Here is a 27399-nt window from a genome sequence, read left to right on the forward strand (position 1 = left end):
TTCTTTTTGTGGTTTGTAGTATCTTGAAACAAGGTAGATGCTAAGCAAATATAATTTACATATATTAACAAGATGGTCACAAAGCCAAAAATTTGCAATTTCTTAAACATGTTAAGAAAAATATAAAAAATTAAAAACCAAATCTTCAGAGAACAATTGAAGGTCTTTCCACCTCTATAATAAGAATGAAATTTAAAAAAAGATGTTAGAAAAGGTTACTCCTTGTTGATGTAATTTGGTACCACAAACTGATATAAAAAAATAAGATTAATAGGTATATGCAGAAGACTCAATTGTTTTATAATGAACAAGAAAAAATTGAAAGCAAAGGTCAAAATCTAGAATGTCAAGTTGACCTTGACCTTAATTTCAAGGTCATAGGTCAGTGAACTCAAATAGGCAGGCCCAAGGTCAATCATTTGTATGGTTGTGAAGAAATAATGATTTCAAATACATAAGGGGAGAAAACTCCTTTAAGGGTTAACCAAAACACTTCGACTGAAATATAGGTTGAAGTTGAGCCTTATTATAAACAGTAATTTGGCAAACACATTATATCATTAACTGTAACAGTTTCTTTTGAATAACGATATCTAGCAAAATAAAAAAAATATAACATGACCTTGACCTTTGACCTTAACCTTTGACCTAAATTTTAAGGTCATGGGTCAGTGAACTCAAAATAGAAGGTCCAAGGTCAATCACTTGTATGGTTGTGGAGAAATAATTATTTCAAATACATAAGGGGAGAAAACTACTATAAGGTTTAACCAAAACACTTCGACTGAATAGGTTGAAATTGCGCCTTAATTGTAAACAGTAATTTTGCAATTATATCATATCATTAACTGTAAAAGTTTCTTTTGAATAACGATATCTAGCAAAATAAAAAAAATATAACATGACCTTGACCTTTGACCTTGACCTTTGACCTACATTTTAAGGTCATGGGTCAGTGAACTCAAAATAGAAGGTCCAAGGTCAATCACTTGTATGGTTGTGGAGAAATAATTATTTCAAATACATAAGGGGAGAAAACTACTATAAGGTTTAACCAAAACACTTCGACTGAATAGGTTGAAATTGCGCCTTAATTGTAAACAGTAATTTTGCAATTATATCATACCATTAACTGTAACAGTTTCTTTTGAATAACGATAACAAGCAAAATTCAAAATTTATAACATGACCTTGGCCTTTGACCTTGACCTCAATTTCCTTAAATAGGGCCAAGGACTTTATATCAAAAGACTGTAGGCCTCTATCAGGCCTAAAATAAAATATTGTTTGTTTCCCCAATCCCGACCGACCCTGCAAAAACAGTGCTACTCATAAAATTTTATTGTCAAAACTAAGTCGAAAATTATTTTATTCATTTCAGACTTTTTTGGCTTGCAGCATCGTTCAATACTATGATACTATTCAGGCTTTTTGAAAAAAATTAAATGATTTCCCTACCTACCTTCCCACACCTTGCTTGGCAGGGTAGGGATTGGGGAAACAAACAATATATTAATTTAGGTCCCACTTATACCGTATGAATTTATCCAACATATTGTCTATCTTAAATTTTCAAAGGGAAACAACTCCCATAAGATGTCTTCCGATCACTTCAGTCAAAATAAAACAAATTATTCTTAAGAGTAGACGAACAATTTGGTGAAAAACAGTTTGTAAAAATCTTTTACGGTTTTAGAGATATAGCAATAACAAGAAAAAGGGGACGCAGGGAGATTACTCCTATAAGAATAAGTGTTCGGTCACACAGGGTGAGTTTTGAAATCCCCATTACTGTACAACATCATTGGCCAAACATCCATTCGATATGTTGTAAAACAAAAAAGCATCTCAGAGGGCAAAAAAAAAAAAATAATCAGAAGAAAAATAAAAGGTCTTTCCACAAAAAGTTGAAAGACCTAATAAACAAATAAACAAAAATACCCATTACACTTCAGTTTTGTACATGTCATGACTTTGAGTAGAAGATTATACTGAGTCAAATACGTACATGTATCATACTACATGAATTTTAAGAAAATCTATAAAAAAATGACAAAAAAAGACTAATTTTTGCGGAGTTATCTCCCTTCCCAAGCTAATTTCAATATGAAATAAGAAATTTTTTTCTGTGTATATTTGGGGCTAAAAAAAAAAAAAAGAGAGAGGTTACACCTGGGGAACTATTGAGAAAAAAGCAGAAAACAGAGAGGAGTGGCGGCAACTTGTCCTTGCCCTATGTGCCAAAAGGCATAACAAGGACTAAGTAAGTAAGTAAAGTAAGTATTTGGGGCTAAAAGTTATAGATAAGAACTAACACATCTTCTGTTGCAATTAGTTTGATGTTCAAACTTAGTTTGACTGGATAACCTGCAAAGGGGTCAATGCAGAGAGATTTTCCCACACCTTGAGATGGGCCTCAGCAGCCTTGATAAAAAACAAGTATCAAAAAGACTAACGACACATTGAAAGTACTGATCTATGAGAACTCACAGTTACTGAAAGCTTAAGATCAAAACCAATTTTACCTAATAAATAAGTCACTTTGCATAGGAAATGATGATAATTATAATTATTCATGAAGACAACTGTAATACATAAAACATGTTTGATGTTACATTAAGGTACTTTAAGATTCTTCTGATTAAATCTTTAGAGAATGAATAAAGTTACATATACTTCAAACAAATTGTCACACTGCAAGACACTTGAACAATTTTTAACTTCTTGACAAATGATGTTCATGAAATGTTAAGGAAAATTGTACCAGTAACAATGATTATTATCTATTTGTAATATCCATAATAATCAGGTAATAAAAACCAGCTTTACATGTATTTTGATGTTATAAGATGTCCTGCAAAATGTTAAATTCAGGATTTATCAAATATTTTTGGATTGGTATGTTACTTCTATGGTAAGAACTAGATTTTTTGGTAAATTTTGAATTTAAAATGTTTTAATGCTTTTCTTACTATGGAAAAAGTTCAAAAGTTCAAAAGTTTATAATAATGTCCTCTATTTTATAAATTATCTCCCCCTGTTTTGGGATGCGTATAAATGATGATGTTAATATATGCTAAGATATGTTAAGATATTTGATAATTATTCTTACATAAACATGATAAAAATGTACAGGAGTTTAAACAAGTGTTCAATTTTTAAAAACTTACTGATACATAAACAAAAATTTAATAGTTAAGGGCACAAAAAACAGGCACATTTATTTGCTTGTAACATATGTTATTACTTCAACATAAACTTTAATGTGAGGATTAATGTTTAAAGACTTTTTGTATTAATATTTTTGATACATACATATTACTCAATTTATTTCACTTGACTGGGCAGAGTTTAACCAGTTCGCTCATAATAAACCAGTCCATCTATAGATAGGTATTTTAGAATAAACTCATCAATGAAGTGTCCAGTCATTCTTTTGTAAATTCTTTGATGACACTGATAGGTGATTAGAAATCAGTTATAGGTGTAACGGCAATCATCCTTATCACACACATCTTCGAATAGACTGTCCTTATGCAAATTAAAACGTAAGCTCCGCCCGATCAGTTGAAATAACATTGGTAATAATTGAAACAAAAGTATGGATCATCAATTTCTTATGACTCCACTCACTTTAATAAACCTGGAAATTTATAATGTTTATTTATTGGTTGAAATTTTCAAGTCAGTAGTTTCATAGGGCATTTCTTTTAGACAAAAAATACAAATTCAAACAATTGCACCTGCCCTATTCAAAAAGATATTTTTACAGTGTAGTGTACTTCTTTTGGGACAAATGATATAGAAAAGTCTCCTGGCTTTCAAAATATAGACAACTTTATATTAACAATGGTTAAGGGGGTCTATAATTCAGTTTGACAGCTTCAGAAATACTAATATACTATAATTTAAAACTGGACCAAATCATTACCCTAAATATTCATATTACGGATTTCTGGTTGTTATTCTAATCAACATACATTCTGAACATCTCTTTTTAATTTTTGTCCCTGTGCAACACATTGCTGGGGACATAAGAAAAGCCCAGGCTTGTGAAGTCTCTAACTTGTAGTCCAATTCTTGCCAGATTAAAATAAACTTACATCATAGATATAGGAAGATGTGGCATGAGTGTCAATGAGACAACTCTCCATCCAAATAACAATTTATAAAAGTAAACCATTATAGTTCAATGTACGGCCTTCAACAAAGAGCCTTGGCTCACACCCAACAACAAGCTATAAAGGGCTCCAAAATTACTAGTGTAAAACCATTCAAACAGGAAAACCAACGGTGTAATCTATATAAAAAACGAAAAATGAGAAACATGTATATATTACATAAACATTCAACAATACTGTACATTATAGGTTTATATTAGCATGGTCTCTTACAAGTTTGAAAATCAGTGCTCAGATTAACAATTTCTAAAGGAGTTATATCCCTTTTGAAAAATCAGAGCTGAAAAATATTTTAAAAAGATTAATGCCCCTTTAAAATTGCACTGCATTGCATTTGCTATCAAGGTTTCATTTCTTTATTTTTCAATACTTATAAAAATTTACAGAACATTCCATGAAAACTTTGAAAGCTTTGAAAAATGAAAAAAATACCCTAGTCGTTGTCCAATTTCATTGATATAATGTTATTATACTATATATATTTTTTGTAGTACCTTTCCAAATGACACCGAGACCAACACCACCAGCACCTCTACAACTCTTACACCAACCAAGGCTCCCACCAAACCAGTGGGACCAGAACTACCAGAAAAAGGGGCTGCTGAACAAGAGCACCATAGTAGTATGACCATATTTTTCATCCTTTTGGTTGTAGGTAGGTTCTACTGGTAATTTTCAAATCAGTGAAATAGTTTTTAAAGACAAGAAATTTTCTGACTTCTACATATAAAAGTAAAATAACAAAAAATACTGAACGTTAAGGAAAATTCAAATTAAACAGTCACTTAACAAACAGCAATATCAAAATCTCAAACCCACCAAACAAATTTCTTTCTGACTCTCAATCCTTCTCCTATACCTGTATTAACAAGTCTATGATATTTGGTATGCAGTTGTATTAGCAATGGCACATCTCATCTACAAGGAGATTGTTTAGCCATGTACCTCAGTCATTGTTCATTGACTTTGAATATAAGCGAGATCGACATATCTATCACGGTGATAACAGTTTATTTTCATTTGGGATTGATAATTGAAATGAAATGAAGGTCATTTTATAACAATACATTTGTACATGTACACATTATCTGAATTCAAGTCAGTTTATGTGAAATTCTAATCTATATACTGCTATAAATTCAATAATAAGTTTTAGATTTTTATTTCTGAAAAAAAAATGCAGTGTTATTCATGTTATTTTATTTAAATCTGAATTGTTCAGTAATTTTCCATGACCATATAATTATTTGCAGTTAATTGCATTGTTTTTGTTTTATATAACTTGCATTTTATATGATTAAATTCTGAATTTACTGTATATGTAAACCATCTGTGTCATTGTCACATATTAGTTTGAGACCAGTTGTTCATCATGTTCATATTGACCTTTTATAAGCAAATGACACAAAATTTTCCATATTTATCAATTATAAATTATTATAAATTATCAATACAAACATACAACACTTTTTATAGTTCATAACAGTAAAATTTTCTAATTCAGAATAATTTACTTATATTATTATAATTTGCTTGTTTTGTTGATGACCTTAAAAATATATTGTATTGAATGATTTGGTTTAGCTTTAACAGTGTGATTATGATTTTCTCTCACTCTTTTACTAATAAGACATGTACAGACATTGTGAAGTTCATGATATAGTGTTGGCAAACATAGAAAATAAAAAAAGCCAGGGTAACCAGTACTTTCCCTGTGTTTCTTTTGACATCCATTAATTATCTATTTTGGCAAAAGAATAATGACATGTACAATATACTGTGGATTCAATATTATTTGTTGGAAACCACTTTTTCGTGGATTTCATTAGTACCAGTGAACCACGAAATCAAATGTTCAACAAATGACACATTTTCTATAGGTTTGTATGAAGAGTTCAGCAAAACTACAAAATTAAATATCTAAGATAAGTTAACCTTCATCCACAAAAATTGGTACCAACAAAAATAAATTAATTCACAGTACTACAAATAAAATATGCCAATTGTGTTTTCTTTTGACATGTGTTTCCTTTAATTCATAAAATGAACAAGTGTTCCTACATTTTTCAGCAATTTGTATTATGGTTACACATGGACTGATTCAGACAAAGTTCCACTATCTACCAGAAAGTATAGCTGTAGTTCTCATAGGTAGGTACATGTAATAGACTCTTTTCATAGGTAGGTACATGTAATAGACTCCATTGAAATACAGTGAAACTTATTTTAACAAACCACTTAAGCAAAAACATTGTCTTATGTCTTGCATGTTTAGGACATGTGGTCTTTTGATAAAGGTTGGATTTTTATGACATGTTCTACAGAGGGTGCCTATAACATGTAGGGTTTTGCTTAATGCAGGTGGTCCCTTAATCAGGTTTGACAATGTGATGTCCTTTAAACACTGGTAGTATACATACATAAATTGTGTGTTAGCTGATCAGCAATGTCATGATTTGTTTTGTAATTGTAATATAATGCATTTCATTTCAATGTAATTTGCTCCATGTCTGGAGTATACATGCACAAATTGTGTATTAGCTGATCAGCAATGTCATGGTTTATTTAGTAATTGTAATATAATGCATTACGTTTCAATGCAATTTGTCCCATGCCTGCAGTATACATGTATAAATTGTATGTTTGCTGGTCAGCAATGTCATGGTTTATTTAATAATTTTAATATAATGCATTACATTTAAATGCAATTCGCCCCATGCCTGGAGTAAACATGCATAAATTATATGTTAGCTAATCAGCAATGTCATGGTTTGTTAAGTCTGTTCCTACAGGCTGATATCAACGAACTTGAAAACATAAACATGCAATGGTATAAATTTGTTAAATCATCATTATCTTAAATAAAAGTCAGATTTGTCACTCAGGATCAAATATGGCTTTGAAATTAAAAATTGCTATAATTTGGTCCTTAAATGGATCTTTTTAAAAAAACTTAGTTTTTAGAAAAGATCCATTTATAATTGATATTCTTAGCTTCAGAATCAGCACATACATGACATGTTTGGTAAATTGTTGAAATGTGATGATTTTGTGTGTTTTTTGTACTTAAAAGCTATGACACCTTGAGGTAACCCTTGGCTGTAACCCAGGATCTAAAATATTCTGAATTTGCCAATGATGATAATTGAATCCCTAGACACAAACACTTTCTGAATAGTGGGTGGCAGCCAAAGTTAATAATGCAAAAAACTGTTTACAATTATTGAAAATTTGACCAAAACTGATGTTTTAATTGAAATGGTCCATACTTTATGATTTTTAATGTGATTTACAGTTATATATGTTGCAATTATATCTTTGTGGAATTTGGATCAATATGTACCTTCAATTGAAGAATGAACACAAAAGTTGTGTGTAAAGTAACTGTAAGCAAAACATCTCAGTGTAGATATATATTTGATATGTTTCTATGTTTTACAAGTAACTGAGCTTTTTTGTCATTTCTGTTGATTGGGAAAGGAGAGGACCATGCATAGAATAAATTTGTAAAAACAATAGTTATTAAATGTATTCAAAGTATTATATTTTCAAAGAACTTATTGTGTGAAAAACAGGATTTTTTACCATGAACATGATGAAGAGCTATATCAGGAAAGGATATTCATTGTATGTTAATTTACAGAAAGAGTAATCTAGCCTTGCACCCCGAAAATATAACCAGATATGTGAAAAATTTTCAGCTTCAAAACAAGCTATCACACATATCCAAGTTTACAATAGGACTGAGTTATAGAAGAAAATGTTACCATTACTGTCTATGGAGAAACAATTGCGCATATTGCCCCATTTGTAATTTAAAAAACATAAAAAAAATTTAGGGCCAATTTTTAACTCTGCGTGAACATTCTCCTTTGATCAATTGAAAATGAGGTATGTAAATGTACAAATAAAAATGATATACAGATCTTATAATATGTTGTCATTTGTTTGCACTTGTCTTACATCAGGAACCTGTTGTTCAGTGGTTGTCGTTTGTTGATGTGGTTCATGAGTGTTTCGTGTTTCTCCTTTAATTATATATACTAGCAGACTATTTTTATAGATTGAATAGTTAAATAGTTGAATGTGAGACAAGGCTGCATGTTGAAGGGTATACTTTGAACTATAATGGTTTCTTTGGCACTCATACCACCTCTTCTTACATATTCTAATTATATCTTAATGATTCCAGAATACTTCAATTTGTGTTGTAATTTTGAAATTTTGATTGTCATTACAGAGAACTCTTTATAAACTCTTGACTTAAAAAAATCTGCAATTAATACAACATATTATCTATATGAATTTACAGAATTTTCTAATATAAATGATAAAAGTTGTTTATACTTCTATGGCATTGATCAACATGGTCTTTCATGTTTAGGCTACTGGTAAATACAAAAAGAGAATATGATGAAGACAAAATCTATTTTATTCTTTTATGAAAAAATCCATAACAATGAAACATGATGACATCTATTATAAACATTATGCAGACAACAATTAATACAATATAGATACCTAATGTTTACAACAAACACCTATACATCAATGCAGATACCTTTTGTTATAATGAAAACAATAATTTAATCAATGCAGGTAGCTAAAGGAATACTGTAAACAACAATTTAACAATGCAGACACCCATTTGGTACCAATAAGCAATAATTTAACAATCCAGAAACCTATTGAAATACTGTTAAACAATTCTGCAATGCAGATACCTTTTGTTATAATGAAAACACCAATTTAACAATGCAGACACCCATTTGAAAACTGTATGCAATAATTTAACAATGCAGAAACCTTTTGGAATACTGTTTACAAAATTTAACAATGCAGATACCTTTTGAAATATTAGTACTGTAAGCAATTATTTAACAATGCAGATACCTTTTGGAATACTGTCAACAATAATTTAACAATGTAGACACCTATTGAAATTATGTAAACAACAATTTATCAATGCATGTACCTATTTGAGTACTGTCAACAACAATTCAACAAAGCAGATACCTATCATGCCTATTGGAATACAACAATCACCAATTCAATTATGCAGAGAGCAACTGGTTTACAGCAAACACCTAATTCAACCATTCAGAGTTCTATTTGAATACAGCAAACACCAGTTCAACCATGCAGAGACCTTATGGTTAACAGCACAGACAAATTCAACAATGCAGATACCTATTTACTTACAACAAACACCAATGCAACAATGCAGATATCTATTTACTTACAACAAACACCAATGCAACAATGCAGATACCTGTTTACTTACAACAAACACCAATGCAACAATGCAGATACATATTTACTTACAACAAACACCAATGCAACAATGCAGATACCTATTTACTTACAACAAACACCAATGCAACAATGCAGATACCTATTTACTTACAACAAACAACAATGCAACAATGCAGATACCTATTCACTTACAACAAACACCATATTAACAATGCAATTACCCTAAAGAGTAAACTTATACCATTAACATATCTTTTGTCATTCCACCTCCTCATTTTCATACTTAATGTGATAATGTCATATGAAAGAAAGATATTTGAGTCACAATGTTCATCAGCAAGCAATAATTCACTAAACTTTTATAGATAATATAATATGATAAATACTGAGGATATTTATTTTTCGTCTGTATCAGTTTTCGTGGATTGATTAACATTTGCATTTTCGTGGATATTTGATTATGTGGTTTTGCTAATCTGTGCAAACTTATCCGATAATAAATTTGTAATTAGTTGACCATTTATATTTGTGAGTCACCTGTTTCCACGAAACCCACGAAAATGGTATCCAACGAATAATAATGAATCCACAGTAGTGGGCTGAAGTTTCTTATTTTTGATCAACTAACCTGAAAGTACATCCTAATATTTCCCTTTTTGCAGTTGCTTGTTTATCTGTTCATTGGAAAATATTTAAAAAAAATTAACAAACAGGCTATTTCTACCAATAAAATTAACAGTACCAATTTTCTTGCACCAGATGTGCATTTCGACAATACATGTCTCTTCAGTGATGCTCGTTGCCAAAATATTTGAAATCCAAAGCTTATATAAAAGATGAAGAGCCATAATTTAAAAGGTCCAAAAAGTATAGCCATAAACATAGACTTTAAATTGAATTTAAAATATCAAACCCCCAGGTTTAGAGATTTTCCTAAAGTTTATTATGGCCAAGTGTTGATGACCTAATTAGAATATCATAAAAGTTAGACCATATTGGATATTTACCGGTAAATAAATGTATAGATTAACACTGATAATTTTAGACCAAAATCATTATGTCACAGATGCTGCCTTAGTACTGAAAGATTTTTTGCTGAATGTGCCTTTTACATTATTATACATATGTTTTGTTGTCATGTTAGCAACGCAAACAGTTAAACCTTGTAGACCACACAGTAATATGAATATGTATTCCAGCCATTCTGATTGTAAAATACCAGATAAAAAGCCTGTAACCCAAAAGATACCAGATAAAAGGAGAAGGCGAAAAAACAGTTTTGCATCTTGGAAGTATGAAGATTTAATAAGATTTCTCATTTCCACTCGCAATATGCAAATCTTTACTATAACTCGCAACAGAACAACAAAATTGATCAACGTAGAAAAGACTACTGGTCCACTAAAGAAAATGATATTTGCTGGATACCTGGTTGGAAAGCAAAATGAATTTCCATATCCTGCTGATAAATAAGCAACGTCAAATTGATCTAGTATGACAGCTGGGCCAACAAATAAAACTGGAATCAACAAGCCAGTTATGGTAAAAACATGCTTAGTGAAATTTCCTGTTCGTCTTATTGTTTTGTTACCTGATTTCATTGACGTAAGATTCTTCGCTATATAAAGAACTGATATCATCACGAAAGAAAACACAGTCAGCCACAAGTAATGAAGACAGACCCCAATAACGTAACAGAGGAATGCTATTTTAGAGGCATAACTACCAATCATGAACAAAATATTTGAAGCAATCAATGAAATGGATATGTTTTCCATGTTTGAACCTGCTATACTTGAAGAAAGGTTAAATTTTCTATTCATTGAAATGGAGAAAACTAAAGCCACAACAGACACTGAAAAGCATACGTATGTCAGGGTAGCTTTGATAGAGTAGGACAGTTCTTGGCTATCCTTGAAATCTTGGTTTATATAATATTTGTGGCAGACTGCATCTGTTGGTTGTATCTGGAACATTCCATTCTGATCAGCAAACACTGTCATCTTCTTACAGCCAATGGTCTCAGATTTAGATATATTTGCACCATTCCTTTCAAGATCCTCAACTATATAACGTGTCATTTGATTTACTATATTGTGGAGAGTTTCATTTTGCAGTGTCTGGGGTAAACTTTGTTCTTTTCTTATTTCTATAGTGTTGTTTTCATGAGTCCAAAACAAATTCCACATAAAGTTGTTTAGTTGATGTTGGTTTTGTTTTATTTCATGAAGGAAGGATGGTTTGGTGATAATAACATTCAAGTTTATTTTGGCAGCTTCATTTTTTTCACTGTTTTTGAGATACATTTTCTTAACGGTTACTACTGCTGTATCTGTAACCTTGGTCAATGTCCAGCTATAGGCAGAAGCAACTCTGAACATCTGTTGTATTGTTAGAGATACATTGGCTACAAGGTAGAAAGGTTCTGGTTGGAAAGCGAAATTTTTGTAAATTTCTAAATTACATGGGTTACTCCCATTCACCTGAAAGTAAAACATTGAGCACCTTTAACTAATATATTTACAAGTCTAACAAAAATATTTAACCCCGCTGCATTTTTACGTCTGTCCCAAGTTTTTTTAGGGACAATTCCGGGTGTGGTATTTTATCGCTGCGTTGAAGACCCATTGGTGACCTTCGGCTGCTGTCTGCTCTTTGGTCGGGTTGTTGGTTCTGACATATTCCCATTTCCATTTTTACAATTTTATTACTAACCAATCCCATTTGATCACTTATTTTCTTGTACTTGTTCAGGACAAATGGAATTTTACCTTAGCTGTCTAAACATTTGATTGTTATGTGTTAACAGTAACATTTTTCAGGTAAATTATTTGTTTATTCTGATAAGTTCTGCTTATATCTCGATATAGCGATCAGAAAATGACCTCGTGACTGAGCTGGGTGATAAAAGCGAAGTGGAGGATGATTAACAGACAATATTTGTCCCTTTATGTAAAAATAACTTAGCTGACTATGCGAAAGGCGCTTTGCGCATTGTTGAAAGCCGTACGTTGACTTATAGTTGTTAATTTTTGTGTCATTTGGACTTTTGTGGAGAGTTGTCGCAATACCACATCTGCTTTTTTTAATTAAACAATGCATTTGGTTTCAGCACCTAAAAAAACCTCCGTGAGGTGCATAATCCACCGCATTTTCATGGGTCATTTGTCAATATTAATTTTGTTCCTTGGTAAAACAGTTTTGCAGATACTATAAGCAATAGGTCATCTATATGTTGTGTATTGAAGAGTGTTATTGGTTTAATGATCTTTAATGTCTGTTTGGGAGTGTTCATTTCATTATACATGCGGTCTTTGTTTTTATGGGTAAAACTAATGTAAGTGATAGTCAGTAGTAAAACCTTTATCTTGAAGACTCCTAACATATATTCAATCATGATTATAAGAGCAGATCTTGAAGACTCCTAACATAAATTCAATCATGATTACAAGAGCAGATCTTGAAGACTACTAACATAAATTCAATCATGATTAAGAGAGCAGATCTTGAAGACTCCTAACATATATTCAATCATGATTATAAGAGCAGATCTTGAAGACTCCTAACATAAATTCAATCATGATTACAAGAGCAGATCTTGAAGACTACTAACATAAATTCAATCATGATTAAGAGAGCAGATCTTGAAGACTCCTAACATATATTCAATCATGATTATAAGAGCAGATCTTGAAGACTCCTAACATAAATTCAATCATGATTACAAGAGCAGATCTTGAAGACTACTAACATAAATTCAATCATGATTAAGAGAGCAGATCTTGAAGACTCCTAACATAAATTCAATCATGATTAAAAGAGCAGATCTTGAAGACTCCTAACATAAATTCAATCGTGATTAGAAGAGCAGGGAAGACATTAGTTATAGGTGTGTGCACTCTTAAACAATGAACTTTGAGTTGTTATATTTCAATACAGATTAACATCAGGGATCACCTGTAAAACTTGTTTAAGAGTTTTAGAGTTATTCATAGACAAAATTAGCAAACTTCTATAGGTCACCGTAAAACCTTTAACAATAAGCAAAACCGATACTGTATCGTAAGGTATTAAAGTTCCTGTCTTATTTTTTTATAGAGGCAATACTACTAAAATATAAATTCTCCATACATGTACAATGAATTCATTTATTATTATGTGTGGGAGACCAATTTGCATGGATTTTGTTGGTAAAGGTGTACCATGAATTTATATAAATATTCAACTGAGTAAAACTTGGTACAGGCATGTATGCAAACTTTGACATTACCATAAAATTCAATATCAACGAAAATACGTGTTTTCCTCGAGCCATGGAAATTGATAACCATGAAAATAAATATATCAAAAGTATACGTAATTATTTTACCTGATAAATCATCTTCGTGCAATCTTCTGCCTTTGTTTCCTTTTCTGTGATAAAAAGGATAGTCAATGGGTAAATTTTATCTCGACCAAATCTGTCATAATATCCACCCGTACAATCATATAAGTGACGATTAGAGACAGGAACACAGAAATGGTTTCTGTAGAAATGTATAGTTAATCTTCCCACCAGTCGATATACTGGATTGATGAACATTTGACATAATGTGTTATTATTGCTATCGAGTTGTAGCATACATGGGCGAACGACTGTACCTTTTGGAGGTAGAAGTTGATAGCCTTTGCTCATGCGAAATAAATGATACATTCTGTCTGAGCTAGACATGTTTTCAGGGATATTTGATGTGCTTACTCCAGTAAGTTGTAAATTCAGATCAAATGTTTTATACCAAGTAATATTATGACATAATGCACAGTACTTATTTTTGAATATAATGTCATTACTAACAACGCATGGTCCCGCCTGCAGAAAATCATCACTTTGGCAAAGACTTAAAACAGTTGAATTGTCCTCCATGGGTGGGCATTCAGCTACTGCAAACAGGCCTTTGTATTGGTTCGTGGATGATTTGAAGCATTGATAATATGGCGTGTATACTGAATTTAACTCTTCGTTGTACTTGATTTCTAAGCAACAGTCTTTGAATTGATGACATTGTGTATCACAATGACAATACTGTTCTTTCATTATAGTTTGTGTAAACTCGCAAGTCCCATCCTGATAGCATGGATCTGATAAGACCATAGATTCATATGGTGAAACACTGGTTGAGTTGCTAAATTGCTGATTGTCCGAAATCCTTGTTTGGTCAGTCACATAACTTTCTTCTACGTTTGGTAGTTCAGTACAATTGAAAGACTGACTTGCATTATTTCCAAGGCTCACAAGATTGGGTTCCGTACTTGATACAATGTCCATTCCGACAACAAACCAGTGTTGGAAGAAGTAGTATAGTAAAAATATTATTACAGTGTAATAAGTCATTATGGATGAGCTTTGATTTTAAGCTAAAAGATTTCTCGTGTATTTTTTATCAGCCATCATATATATAGGCATTTGTGATTGGTAAAAAAGCAGATGAAATTTTAACATAACCACGAAAACCGGATGACACATTAATTATTTTCTGGTGCAATTTGATAGGTTGAAATAAACATTAATTAAGTTCTTTTCCAGTTCTTTATATCCGATGGTAATAAAGTATGAATTCCAAAGAATGAATGTCAAAATCTGTTGAAAACATTTTAATTAGTAATCATCGTTTAGTTTTTTAGTGCATAAATAGAAAGAATTTCATTATTAAAAAAAAAGACAAATATGTTATACAATTATATGGCCTCCATCAAGATTTTATATTTTCTAAATGATCAAATCGAGGAGAGGTTATTTTTCCCGCGGTACGTGGTCCATAGGACAAAAAGAAAATAACCTTTTAAAATTGAAAAAAATGGATATGAACCACTATTCCAAATACTTAACTTAAAGTTCGACTGGAAGAACTCGCCAGCTTATGTTTTTTTTTAACAAAAAGAGCACTAGACGTTTTAAATATCTAGTTTTGGGCTAGAATACAGCTTACTTTGTTAAAAATCATACAGAGTCAAGGAACAAATATACCGACGTGGATATCACTGCCATGCTGGACTTTTTAATTGCAAACATATTTGTTGAATTTGGAGGTTTGGTCTTCCAACAGACTATTGGAATCACAATGGGTACCAATTGCGCTCCTCTACTTGCAGATTTGTTTTTATATTCCTAAGAAGCAGAATTTATCCAAGGGCTTGTACAGAAAAGAGGAAAAAAATAAGCCCAGTCTTTTAATTTCACCTTTCGGTATATTGATGATGTACTGTCTCTTAATAATAATAGATTCAGTGATCACTTACATTTAATATCTCCAAGACCTTTTTCTCGAAATGACTACTGATGGTAGGGTGAATACCAAAAGTAATGACAATCGCGATGATTTTAATTTTCCTATAGTCAACTTTCCATTTCTGTGTAGCAACATCCCAGCGGCTTCAGCATATGGAGTATATGTATCCCAATCGACAACTTTTGAGTTCGATGCATTTCCGTCCAAAAATCTTGTTTTAGTGAACGTCATTTGTGCGTTTAGTGGCGTTGTCACTTCCATTCCAATGTTAAACGAGATGTTGGACAACTATAATTCCTATATTGTACGAATTATTCGGCAAATTGAATTATCAAAATTGACAATCAGCACAGCTGTCATTGGGGAAATGTGATTAAGTACCTACAGAACAACCATTATTTCTAGTTTATCCTGCATAATGACGATCACTAAAACGCTTAATAAACGTTATGGGTGAAGGGATACAGGCGGTCCCTTCTATCTGGTAAATGACGTCATAAAGGCGCGTATAATTTACGATTTTTTTCCGGTTACAGATGAACTCGAAAGTAATATATTGATACGTTATTCTAGAGCTACCTCAAAGTACGTTGATTTTGTTTAACGAGGAATACTGCTTTCTCAAAAGTTGCTAAGACAGGGCTATGAACTAATCAACTTAAGGTCATCACTCAAGAAATTTTACTGTCGCCATCATGAGCTGATTGACCATTATGACAAAAATGTGTCAAAAATCATATCTGATATTCTTCCTCAGTCATAATAACCCTTCCGGAGCACATGATTTCACTCCCGATTTTTAGTGCAATTCGTGTTGTTTCCTAATTATTATTTTTAACTGTTGATGTAAATGTCCTTTGGTTTTTGTGAGTCTTCGTTTACTCCTTGGTTTTGATTGTTACTGTCTCAGGCCATACTATTATTATACATTACTTAATATAACGATATAATAATGGTCTTTTATCTAGAGCCAAATCTTAAAGGGGCTGTCATATTTTACGGACGAAAACAAACGATATCACATCACAATGGTAAAAGGGTTGCAGGTTCGACTTTAGTCGAAAAAGCGAGACATAGCGATCCTACAATCCGTCGGTGTCGTCGTCGGCGGCGGCGGCGTCGATGGCGTCCACAAATATTCACTCTGTGGTTAAAGTTTTTGAAATGTTTATAACTTTTCTTAACTATCCTGGGTTTGTAACAAACTTGTACAGAAGCTTGTTTATGATCATAAAATAGTATCCAGACTGAAGTAAATTTTGTAAAAAAATAAAACCATTTTTCTGTATTGTACTTTCAAATGGACTTAGATTTTTTGCCAGGAGACAACACATTCACTCTGTGGTTAAAGTTTTTAAGATTTTAAAAACTTTCTACTACTATTTTAGATTTGTACAAAAGCTTGTTATGGTTAAAGCAAGTACATGTATCTAGAAGGAAATGTTTTACAATTTGTACCTGTGAATCTGTATTTTACTTTTATATGGACTTATTTTGTTTTCCATTTAACATTTAAAATATTTATTAGATTCATAAACTTTCTTGGATTTTTACCAAACTTGGAAAGAAACTTCTTACAATCAAAATATATTATGAAGAGGAATATTTTTATTGATTTTTTTTCCTCACTTTCGTTTTTGTTGAGCTTGCAATTAACAGCTAAAGTAGGCGAGATACTGCTGGGTTCCGCAAATGTTAACTTATTCCAAAGTGATGTAGCAAAATACGATGTCGGAGACCATATTATTGTTTCGTAATATTGTATGACCATACTTTTCCTATTTTGTCATTGGCTTAAGGCAAAGGGAATTCTCTTTGATGTAACATAATAAAATCAACGGTTCCAAATTTGTTGCACCAGATGCGCATTTCGACAATACATGTCTCTTCAGTGATGCTCGTGGCCAAAATATTTGAAATCCAAAGCTTATATAAAAGATGAAGAGCTATTATCCAAAAGGTCCAAAAAGTATAGCCAAATTCGTGTAAGGAATCGGAGCTTTGCATGAGGGAGATACATTCCTTAATTTATAATAATTTCTAATATTTTGCAACAGCAAATTTTCATAACACAAAAAAATCCGTATTTTCATGCCAGTACCGAAGTACTGGCTACTGGGCTGGTGATACTCTCGTGGACTAAGAGTCCACTAGCAGAGGCATCGACCCAGTGGTAGTAATAAAATCAACGGTTCCAAATTTGTTGCACCAGATGCGCATTTCGACAATACATGTCTCTTCAGTGATGCTCGCTCAGAAAAAAATCACAGTGTCTAAATACAGATATCCCAAAGCAATTTCAATGACGTGGGTTAATGAGGTCATGAACTTTTTTTCCTTTTCCTTTTTTTTTTTTTGGGAGATTTTGAGATTTTTAATTTATTGTAAAATGTGTACACTTGATAAGCGTGTCTATATCTATTTTAGAATAGGTGTGTTACCAGTTTAATTCTGGATCCATAATGATATATTTACAAAATATCGAACAGGTAAACTGTATTCATAAAATGACATCAATGAAACTTAAATATATACAACTGCTCTTTGCGTTATTAATTGAACTAGCTATACTATTTAAATGTATACCACTGGTACTTTGACCTCGGTAAGGAACAAACTTGAAATCTTGGTACAATTATGCACCCTACAAGTTGACATACTTATTCTAATCTAATGGTACATATTGGTACTCTTCAATCTACGACTTGTTCTATTGGTACATTGTGCTACCGTGCAAGCTACGACTTGTCACACTGGTACATAGTGGTACCCCTACAATCTAAGACATGTCCTAAAGGTACATTGTGGTGCCTTTCAAGCAACGATTTGTCCTAATGGTACATTGTGATACATTTCAGGCTACAACTTGTCCTAATAGAACATTGTGGTATCCTACAAGCGAACACACTTATCTTGTACTGTAAAATTCATACTTGACCTACTACAAGTTGTACAAGTTTTTAAGAACAGGCACCAATTAACCTTGTCTTTTATTGCTTTACAATCATGATAATATCCATATTAGATAATACTAACATGCACGATACTGTTCTTTATGACATATTTGTTATGAATATCTTAGGTTTTGCATATGCAATAACCTCAAAATTGCCCGGGGCAAAAAAGAGATATCCATATTGTGCCCTGTACCTAATGACGTGACGTCATTGCATCCTGAACGACACGTTTGTAATAAATTATTTAAGATTTTACCTTTTATGTATCATTAAATTGTTATAATTGACCTTTTTTCTCTTTTCTGCAGAACTTAAATATGTGATAAAAAGATTATAACATGTCTTTTCCATATTGGCCCGGGTCTCGATGCCGATATGGGAGTCTCGGGATGTTACCAGGGCCAATATGGAAAAAGGCATGTTATAATCTATACTTATTACATTTGAATTAATAGTATCATATATCAAGAGGTAACGATCTCAAATATTCATTCTGTAATAATCATGCATATACATATCATGACCATCGTCTTTGTAGACTTCAGACGAATGACTAAGAGCAAGGAATTGCTCTTGCTTATTTGACACTCAATATTTCTGATAAACTTTGAGTGTGATGCTCTTCACGCGCTGTGAGTATACATGTATATATTTTATTTAAGCTGATCAGCAACTTCGTGGTTTGTTTGTTCTGTTCCGATTTACTGCCACTTTTTAGGCAGATATTGATAAACACAGGAACATAAAACAGCAATGAGTATTTTTTTTAAATCAAATGATCTTAAATAAAAGTCAGATTTATTACATCTATTCAATTGTAAAAAGTATGTACAAATGAAAATGATACAAGTTTTAAATATGATACCATGGTAACATAATAGTATATTATTTGTAAATTTAGAGGCTTTATGAAATGAAAATAGACAATAGAGAAAGTCTTCGTGTTGCCATTTTGAAAATTGATTACTGGATCAAACAAGGAAGAATGTGTTTCTTTATTGAGGACAGGTACATACATAGTACAAGGGCATGTTTTCTCTCTTGACTGTTAAATAAACCTATTGGATGTTGGATGTGTACGGATTGACAATTTAGTCCTAGCTGCATGTCTTTTTTATTAGTTGTTAGTGGCTTTGAACTATCTGTCAGTTAACTGCGAGAACTCTCAGACCTCTACCGAGTGTCTTTTTGTTGTTGGGATGTCAAGTACCCGACCATGTCCACTTGTATTTTATGTCCATCTGATGAGTTAAGCCTTTTTCAACTGATTTTTATAGTTCGTTCTCATGGTGTACTGTTATACCACTCCCAGGTTAGGGTGAGGGTTGGGATCTCGCTTACATGTATTACCCCGCCACATTATGTATGTATGTGCCTGTCCCAAGTCAGGAGTCTGTAATTCAGTGGTTGTCGTTTCTTTATGTTACCTTTTTGTTTTTTGTCGAGCCTGCAACGTTTGTTACAGAAAGCTCGACATAGGGATAGTCATCCGGCGGCGTCTACGGCGGCGGCGGCGTTAGCTAACTTCTTAAAAGTTTATATTTTAGAAGGTGAAAGACCTGGATGCTCAATACTTTGTATATAGATGCCTCATGTTACGAAGTTTCTGTCAGTCACATGTCCAATGTCCTTGACCTCATTTTCATGGTGGTGACTACTTAAAAAAAAGTTAAGATTTTTTGTTATGTTAAATTCTCTCTTATTATTAGTAAAAGGATAAATATATTTGGTATGTGCGTACCTTTCTAGGTCCTCATGCCCGTCAGACAGTTTTCACTTAACCTCGACCTCGTTTCATGGATCTGTGAACAAGGTGAAGTTTTGGTGGTCAAGTCCATATCTTAGATACTATAAGCAATAGGGCTAGTATATTTGGTGTATGGAAAGACTGTAAGGTGTACATGTCCAACTGGCAGGTGTCATCTGACCTTGATCTCATTTTCATGGTTCAGTGGTTATAGTAAAGTTTTTGTGTTTTGGTCTGTTTTTCTCATTCTTTATGCAATAGGTCTACTATATTTGTTGTATGGAATGATTGTAAGGTGTTCATGTCTAGCTGGCAGATATCATCTGACCTTGACCTCATTTTCATGGTTCAGTGGTCAAAGTTAAGTTTTTAAGTTTTGGTCTTTTTATCTAATATTATATGCCAAAGGTCAACTATATTTGGTGTCAGGAAATATATAATGATCTATATGTCAGTCCTGCAGATTTTATTTGACCATGACCTCAATTTCACGGTTCATTGCACAGTGTTAAGTTTTTGTGTTTTTGGTATATTTTTCTTAAACTATAAGTAATAGGTAAACTTAATTTGTTGTATGGAAGCATTGTTAGCCTGGCATGGTTCATCTGACCTTGACTTCATTTTCATGGTTCATTGATCTTTGTTTAGCTATCTTGGTTATTTTTAAGTTTATGTGACAGTTTTAATAAAGCTTTATACTTAGGACTATCAACATAATATCAATGATTAGTAAAGAAGGCGAGACATTTCAGTGTATGCACTCTTGTCGTTCTTTTTTGTACTTAAACAAGGCCGTTAGTTTTCTCGTTTGTATTGTTTTACACTTGTCATTTCAGGGCCTTTTATAGCTGCATTTGCGGTATGGGCTTATCTCATTGTTACAGGCCTTACTGTAACCTTTAGTTGTAAATGCTTTGTCATGTTGGTCTCTTTTGCAGAGTTGTCTCATTTGCAATCATACCACATCTTCCTCTTTTTTAATAAAAATATCATGTTTAACCACTTTTTCTGAGGAAAATATATATCTGTTATGCATTTGATGATGTGCTGTGGGCGAGAGGTCGGAAGGTCGGGCGCTGCCAAACAGGGTCTTTGCATAAATTCATTGGGTTTGAGATTTGCGAATTTCAATCCATGCAGGAAAAATACAGTTTGATGTCAATCTAACAGCCTCTTCAATGTCATAATCTTTAAACAGCATGCAAACCACCTGTAGGTCAATACTAGTTAATATATGTGTGTTTAAATTTTAGTAACGAAAAAACAGGTCTATATGCTTTAACCTAAAGTATTTCAATCTAAAAGGATTATTATCTTTGTCCTGTAATAAAAGAAATAATTCATGAATTTGTACTCATTCTATTCCTGTCTTTTGCTTACGAAAATTCTTTAATCAAATGGCAAAATCAAAAGCTCAAACACATCAAATGAATGGATAACAACTGTCATAGTCCTGACTTGGTACATGAATGAAACATTTAAAATTATTTTTTCAAAGTTTAAAGTTCTGAAGGTGGCTCAGGCCTATTCGAAGTTTCTATCAGAAGTGCCGCTTTTTTTGTTATTGGTCGAAAAAAATAGGGGTTACGGACTATTTTTAAAAGCTCAGAATTTTACTTTTAAACAGGTATGTAAAAGGGACCTTTTTCAATGAAATGATAGGGAAAATACTGGTGTTGATATATTTTTATCGATAAACCAAAAAATCGTTAAATATTACACTTGGTCCAAAACTGTAATATAAAGACAATATAATCAGAACCAAGAAGTAAACAAAGACTCACAAAACCAAAGGACGTTTACATCACCAGTTATACAAAATAATTAAGAAACAACACGAACTCCACTCAAAATCTGGAGTGAAATTTAGTGGTCCGGAAGGGTAAGCATTTCATGTACCGTATACGGCACCCGTCGTGTTATTTCTTTGTTCAGTTCGGAAATGATGGAAGGTTATTATGACTGAGGAAGAATATCAGAAATGATTTCTGACACACTTTTGTCATAATGGCCAATCAGCTCATGATGGCCAAGGTAAAATTTCTTAAATGATGACCTTAATTTGATTGATTCATAGCCCTGTCTTTGCTCTTCAACTTTGTACTTGTTTGGCTTTATATTTATTTTGATCTGAGCGTCACTAATGAGTCTTATGGAGACGAAACGCGCGTCTGGCGTCTTACATAATAATCCTGGTACATTTGATGTTAACTCTTTGCAACTTTGAGAAAGCAGTATTCCTCGTTCAACAAAATCAACGTTCTTTTAGCTACGTACTTTGAGTAACGTTTCAATTGAGACACATATACTCCATATGCTGGTGCCACTGGGATGTTGCTACACAGAAATGGAACGTTGACTATAGAAAAGTTAAAAGTATCGCGATTGTCATAAATTTTAATATTCAACATACCATCAGTAGTCATTTCGAGAAAAAATGTCTAAATATGAAGCAGATTTATCTGTGTCGATAGTATCTTTAATTTCAAGTTCGCTTGGATATATTAAATGTAAGTGATCACTGAATCTATTATTATTAATAGACAATATATCATCAATATACCGAAAGGTGAAATAAAAAGACTGGGCTCATTTCTTTTCTCCTTTCTGTACAAGCCCTTGGATAAATTCTGCTTCATAGCAATATAAAAACAAATCTGAAAGTAGAGGAGCGCAATTGGTACCCATTGTGATTCCAATAGTCTGTTGGAAGTCCAAACCACCAAATTCAACAAATATGTAGTCACTTAAAAAGTCGAGCATGGCAGTAATATCCACGTCGGTATATTTGTTCCTTGACTCTGTAAAATGCTGAAATATACCTTCAAAGAATGAGCAAATAAAAAACATTGGTCACCGATAAGGAAACAAAATTATTTTGCCTTAAAACCCAAATATTTTACGAGAAAATGATTAAAATGAGCGAAATGTCATTTTAAGCCTGTCACATATTCACAGAACGGACGGAAATATTCTTTTAGTGACATACCTACAATGATTAAACACTTCTAATCAATCAAAATATTTTTTAGAAAAAATCGAATTTACGACAAATACTTTTCATGTGCATTGTAATTCATGCGTGAGATTATGCACAGTCGAATAGTCCCGATCAACCTTAAATAACAGAAAGAAGTATGAAAGATTGTATAGTATACCACCATTCTAAAAGTGGGGGCTAGATTGCATCCACGATGTACCATGTGAAGCATCGGTCTGTTTGTCTGGCATTTTGCCGATAAAATATTTTCTTGACTCTTTTCTCAGGTGCTACTAAACAGTATGGCTTTATATTTGCACAGCAGGCTTTATATTTTCTCAGTAGCTTGTAGTGTGATTTGTATATTGTTGAGTGTGATTATATCAGTATTTGTTGGACAGCAAGTACCTATTTGAATTTTTCATTATTTGGAAACACCTGAAATCTTTATGTTCAAATGAGTAGAGTGACCTTGTTGCCGGTCAGCTCATCAATAGTTGTGAGTTGTAGTAAATGAACACTCTTAAGATTTGATTGACAGCAAATTCTTTTTTATGGTATTTCATTTTTTTCAGTAAGATGTATGAACTTTAAATTTGTTCTACTAATACAGAATAGAATGATTTTTAATTTGATCAGCAGCCTAACATTGATGAACTGTAATGAGGGAGTTCCATTTTAGCTCACCTGGCCCGAAGGACCAAGCGAGCTTTTCTCATGACTTGGCATCCGTCGTCGTCGTTAACTTTTACATAAATCTTCTCCTCTGATACTACTGGCCAAATTAAACCAAACTTGGCCAAGACCATCGTTGGGGTATCTAGTTTAAAAATGTGTCCGGTGACCCGGCCAACGGGCCAAGTTGGTAGCCGTGGCTAAAAACAGAACATTGGAAAATGTAGATTTTGGCTAATATCTCTGAAATCAAAGCATTGAGAGTAAATGTGGAATGGGTGAAATTGTTTACCAGGTCAAGATCTATCTGCCCTGAAATATTCAGATGAATTGGATAACCCGTTGTGGGGTTGCTTCCTCTAAATTGGTAATTTTAAGGACATTTTGCCATTTTTTGTTATTATCTTGAATAGTATTATAGAAAGAGGTAAATTGTAAACAGCAATTATGTTCAGCAAAGTAAGACCTACAAATAAGTCAACATGACCAAAATGGTCAATTGATCCCTTAAGGAGTATTGCCCTTTATAGTCAATTTTAATACAAAAATCTTCTTCTCTGAAACTACTAAGATACATTAAACCAAACTTTTCCACCATTAACATTAGGGTATCTAGTTTAAAAAAACTTGTCCGATGACCCTGCCCGTGAATCAAGATTGCCGACGTGATAAACATAGTATATAGGCTAAAATGCAGTTTTTGGCTTATATATCTGAATTCAAAGCATTTAGAGAAATCAGCTGTGGATAAAATTGTTCATCAGGTCAAGATCTATCTGCCCTGAAATTTTCAGACCAATAGGGCAACTTGTTTTTGGGTTGCTGCTCTTGAATTGGTAATTTGAAGAAAATTTTGCAGCTTTTGGTTTTTATCTTATATGTTATTATAAAAAGAGATAAACGGTAAACGGCAATAATGTTCAGCAAAGTAAGATCTACAAATAAGTCAACATGCCCAAAGTGGTAAATTTTTGATCCCTTAAGAAGTTACAGCCCTTTATAGTAAATTTTTTAAACAATTTTAATATATTTTTTAAATTTTTACAAAATATTTCCCACTGTCACTTTTTGGCCAATTTCATTATGGATAGAGATGATTGCAAGCAGCAAGATTTTCAGTAAAGTAAGATCCACAAACACATCACCAAAACCAAAAAACAATCTTCAACCCATTTTTAATGACAGTTATAATCATTATTTTTTAATGTTATTATTTTATCATCTTAAGATACGGATGTGTAATGCTTCACAAGATGTTTTTATTGTATTTATAGTAGTATTTTACTATTTGTTACTGTAATGTATATATATACTGGTTTGAACATTTTCTTAACCCCACCTTTGCCATTTAATTTCTTTGTCATTTATTTGCTACTATTGATATTGTTAATATGTCATTCTCAAATAATTATAAATTTTGAATAAATGACATTTTGCTCAACTTGAGATTTACATTAACAGCAAACCTAGCTCGGCCTCCCCGTAGTTTTGTTGAACGTCATCTTTAGGAACCTTGGCTGTCAAAAACACAATCTTGTCATGAATCCATCTGTATCCTTTATTTAATATAAACATAGACCAAGGTGAGCGACACAGGCTCTTTAGAGCCTCTAGTTATTCTGTTGGACACCCACTTTCTATTTTCAAATACTTTCACACGCAGGTGGGGTGGTCAGTGGTCTACTGACAACACATGCGTAAATGCATGGTTGTTTTCCATGTTATAATTGTATGCCCATCTAAGTTCAAAGAAACAACTAGTTTATATATGATTTATACTGGTAGTATAAAATATTTCTAGCAGGATAATCCACTCGACTGCAAAACTGATTATTGAATGTTAACTTAAATTGAATCCATCTGTATCCTTTATTTAATATAAACATAGACCAAGGTGAGCGACACAGGCTCTTTAGAGTCTCTAGTTATTTTGTTGGACACCCACTTTCTATTTTCAAATACTTTCACGTGCAAGTGGGGTGGTCTAATGACAGCACATGCGTAAATGCATGGTTGTTTTCCATGTTATAATTGTATGCCCATCTAAGTTCACAGAAACAACTAGTTTATATATGATTTATACTGGAAGATGAGAATAGAGTAATATGTATTAAATATCCGAGTTTTTATATTTGCGATACCCGGCCAGTCACATTATTAACAGAAATAAAAAAAAACTCGCAACAATTTTTGAATTGAAAGTTATCATGGCTATTATTCGATGGACGATTGTTATATTATTGACCTCTAAGCAAATATAAATGCACCTCAACCGAGGGCTAGGAGCCATTGTTAAACTTAAAAAGTAAAGTATAAGCTTCTGGTTCTTGAGGTATGCTGCTCTATGACTTTGAGATGACAAACAGTTATAAACTGTGTTTCCATTTCTTTGAATTTTGTCAAGCATGGAGGAATTTTAATTCATGAACTAATAGTCCACATTCCTTTGTTTACAATATTTTGATAATTTATTACATATGTCATAGGTGCATTTTCCATCCCCGTGTATTTAACATAATTTTTAGTATTTTTCAGTGTTTCATATCTATTTTTCTATATGTTAGATAATGTTAGAATTATATGTTTATTGTCAAAAGTTGGCTTTATTGAGGAATTAAGTTTATTTTTCAGTTTTCTAATTAAATTGTAATTTAATTAAATCACATACGGCTAATTAGAAACATTTGTATATGTCACAAATGTCTTTGAGTATCTTTTTCATAGTAATTGTAAATCTTGTTAATTAGGCAGACACATGTCATTTGATAATTAGAGTTTAATCCTTTAATTGCATTTGATCATAATTTCACTATTCATATTTTTACATTTGACATTTTGTATACAAAATCATTAGTACTTGGATTAATTTGAAATTTATGTCTCAGCTTGAGTTCTTTTCAGTTTTGGTATAAATAGTTCATAGAAATTTTGATACTTTACTATTAGTCACAGTCACAGTAGGGAAACATCATGTAGAGACCGTAACACCATAGTCACTTAGGTGACCATCCAGTAACGACAGTAAGTGAGTTCCAGGAACAGAGTACCTAAAAGTCAAGTAGGAGAAAAGAAGTCAGCTTCACAACTGTAACCAAACAGTTCGCTCTTCAGTATCCAACCGGCGCGGCAACTCAGGATATTCATTAGCTATCAAGGATGTGGTTTCAAACCCAACAACTAGAAAAGACTCAAACTTAACTATACAACAACTAAGTCACAGTCACCGTTAAAACAGTTAGAAGCGCGAAGGAGTTGGAGTGATCCTGCAGAGTACCGTCTTGTTTCATTCTCGGTTATTCAACTATCAGTAACAACAGATTGCCTAGCGATCATCTGA

At 32.5% G+C, this 27399-nt stretch overlaps 1 protein-coding gene across 1 annotated transcript in view; it reads left to right on the plus strand.

Annotated features, from left to right (window-relative positions):
* LOC134698850 (sodium/hydrogen exchanger 8-like) overlaps positions 1 to 27399 on the plus strand; it is a 75584-nt gene that overhangs the window by 11923 nt on the left and 36262 nt on the right. Inside the window, exons 2-3 of the mRNA XM_063560518.1 lie at positions 4673 to 4836; positions 6252 to 6332. Of these exons, the coding sequence (XP_063416588.1) occupies positions 4673 to 4836; positions 6252 to 6332 (245 nt within the window). The remainder of the gene's footprint in view (positions 1 to 4672; positions 4837 to 6251; positions 6333 to 27399) is intronic.

Source organism: Mytilus trossulus, unplaced genomic scaffold (genome assembly GCF_036588685.1).
Source record: "Mytilus trossulus isolate FHL-02 unplaced genomic scaffold, PNRI_Mtr1.1.1.hap1 h1tg000024l__unscaffolded, whole genome shotgun sequence".
Lineage (NCBI taxonomy): Eukaryota > Metazoa > Mollusca > Bivalvia > Mytilida > Mytilidae > Mytilus > Mytilus trossulus.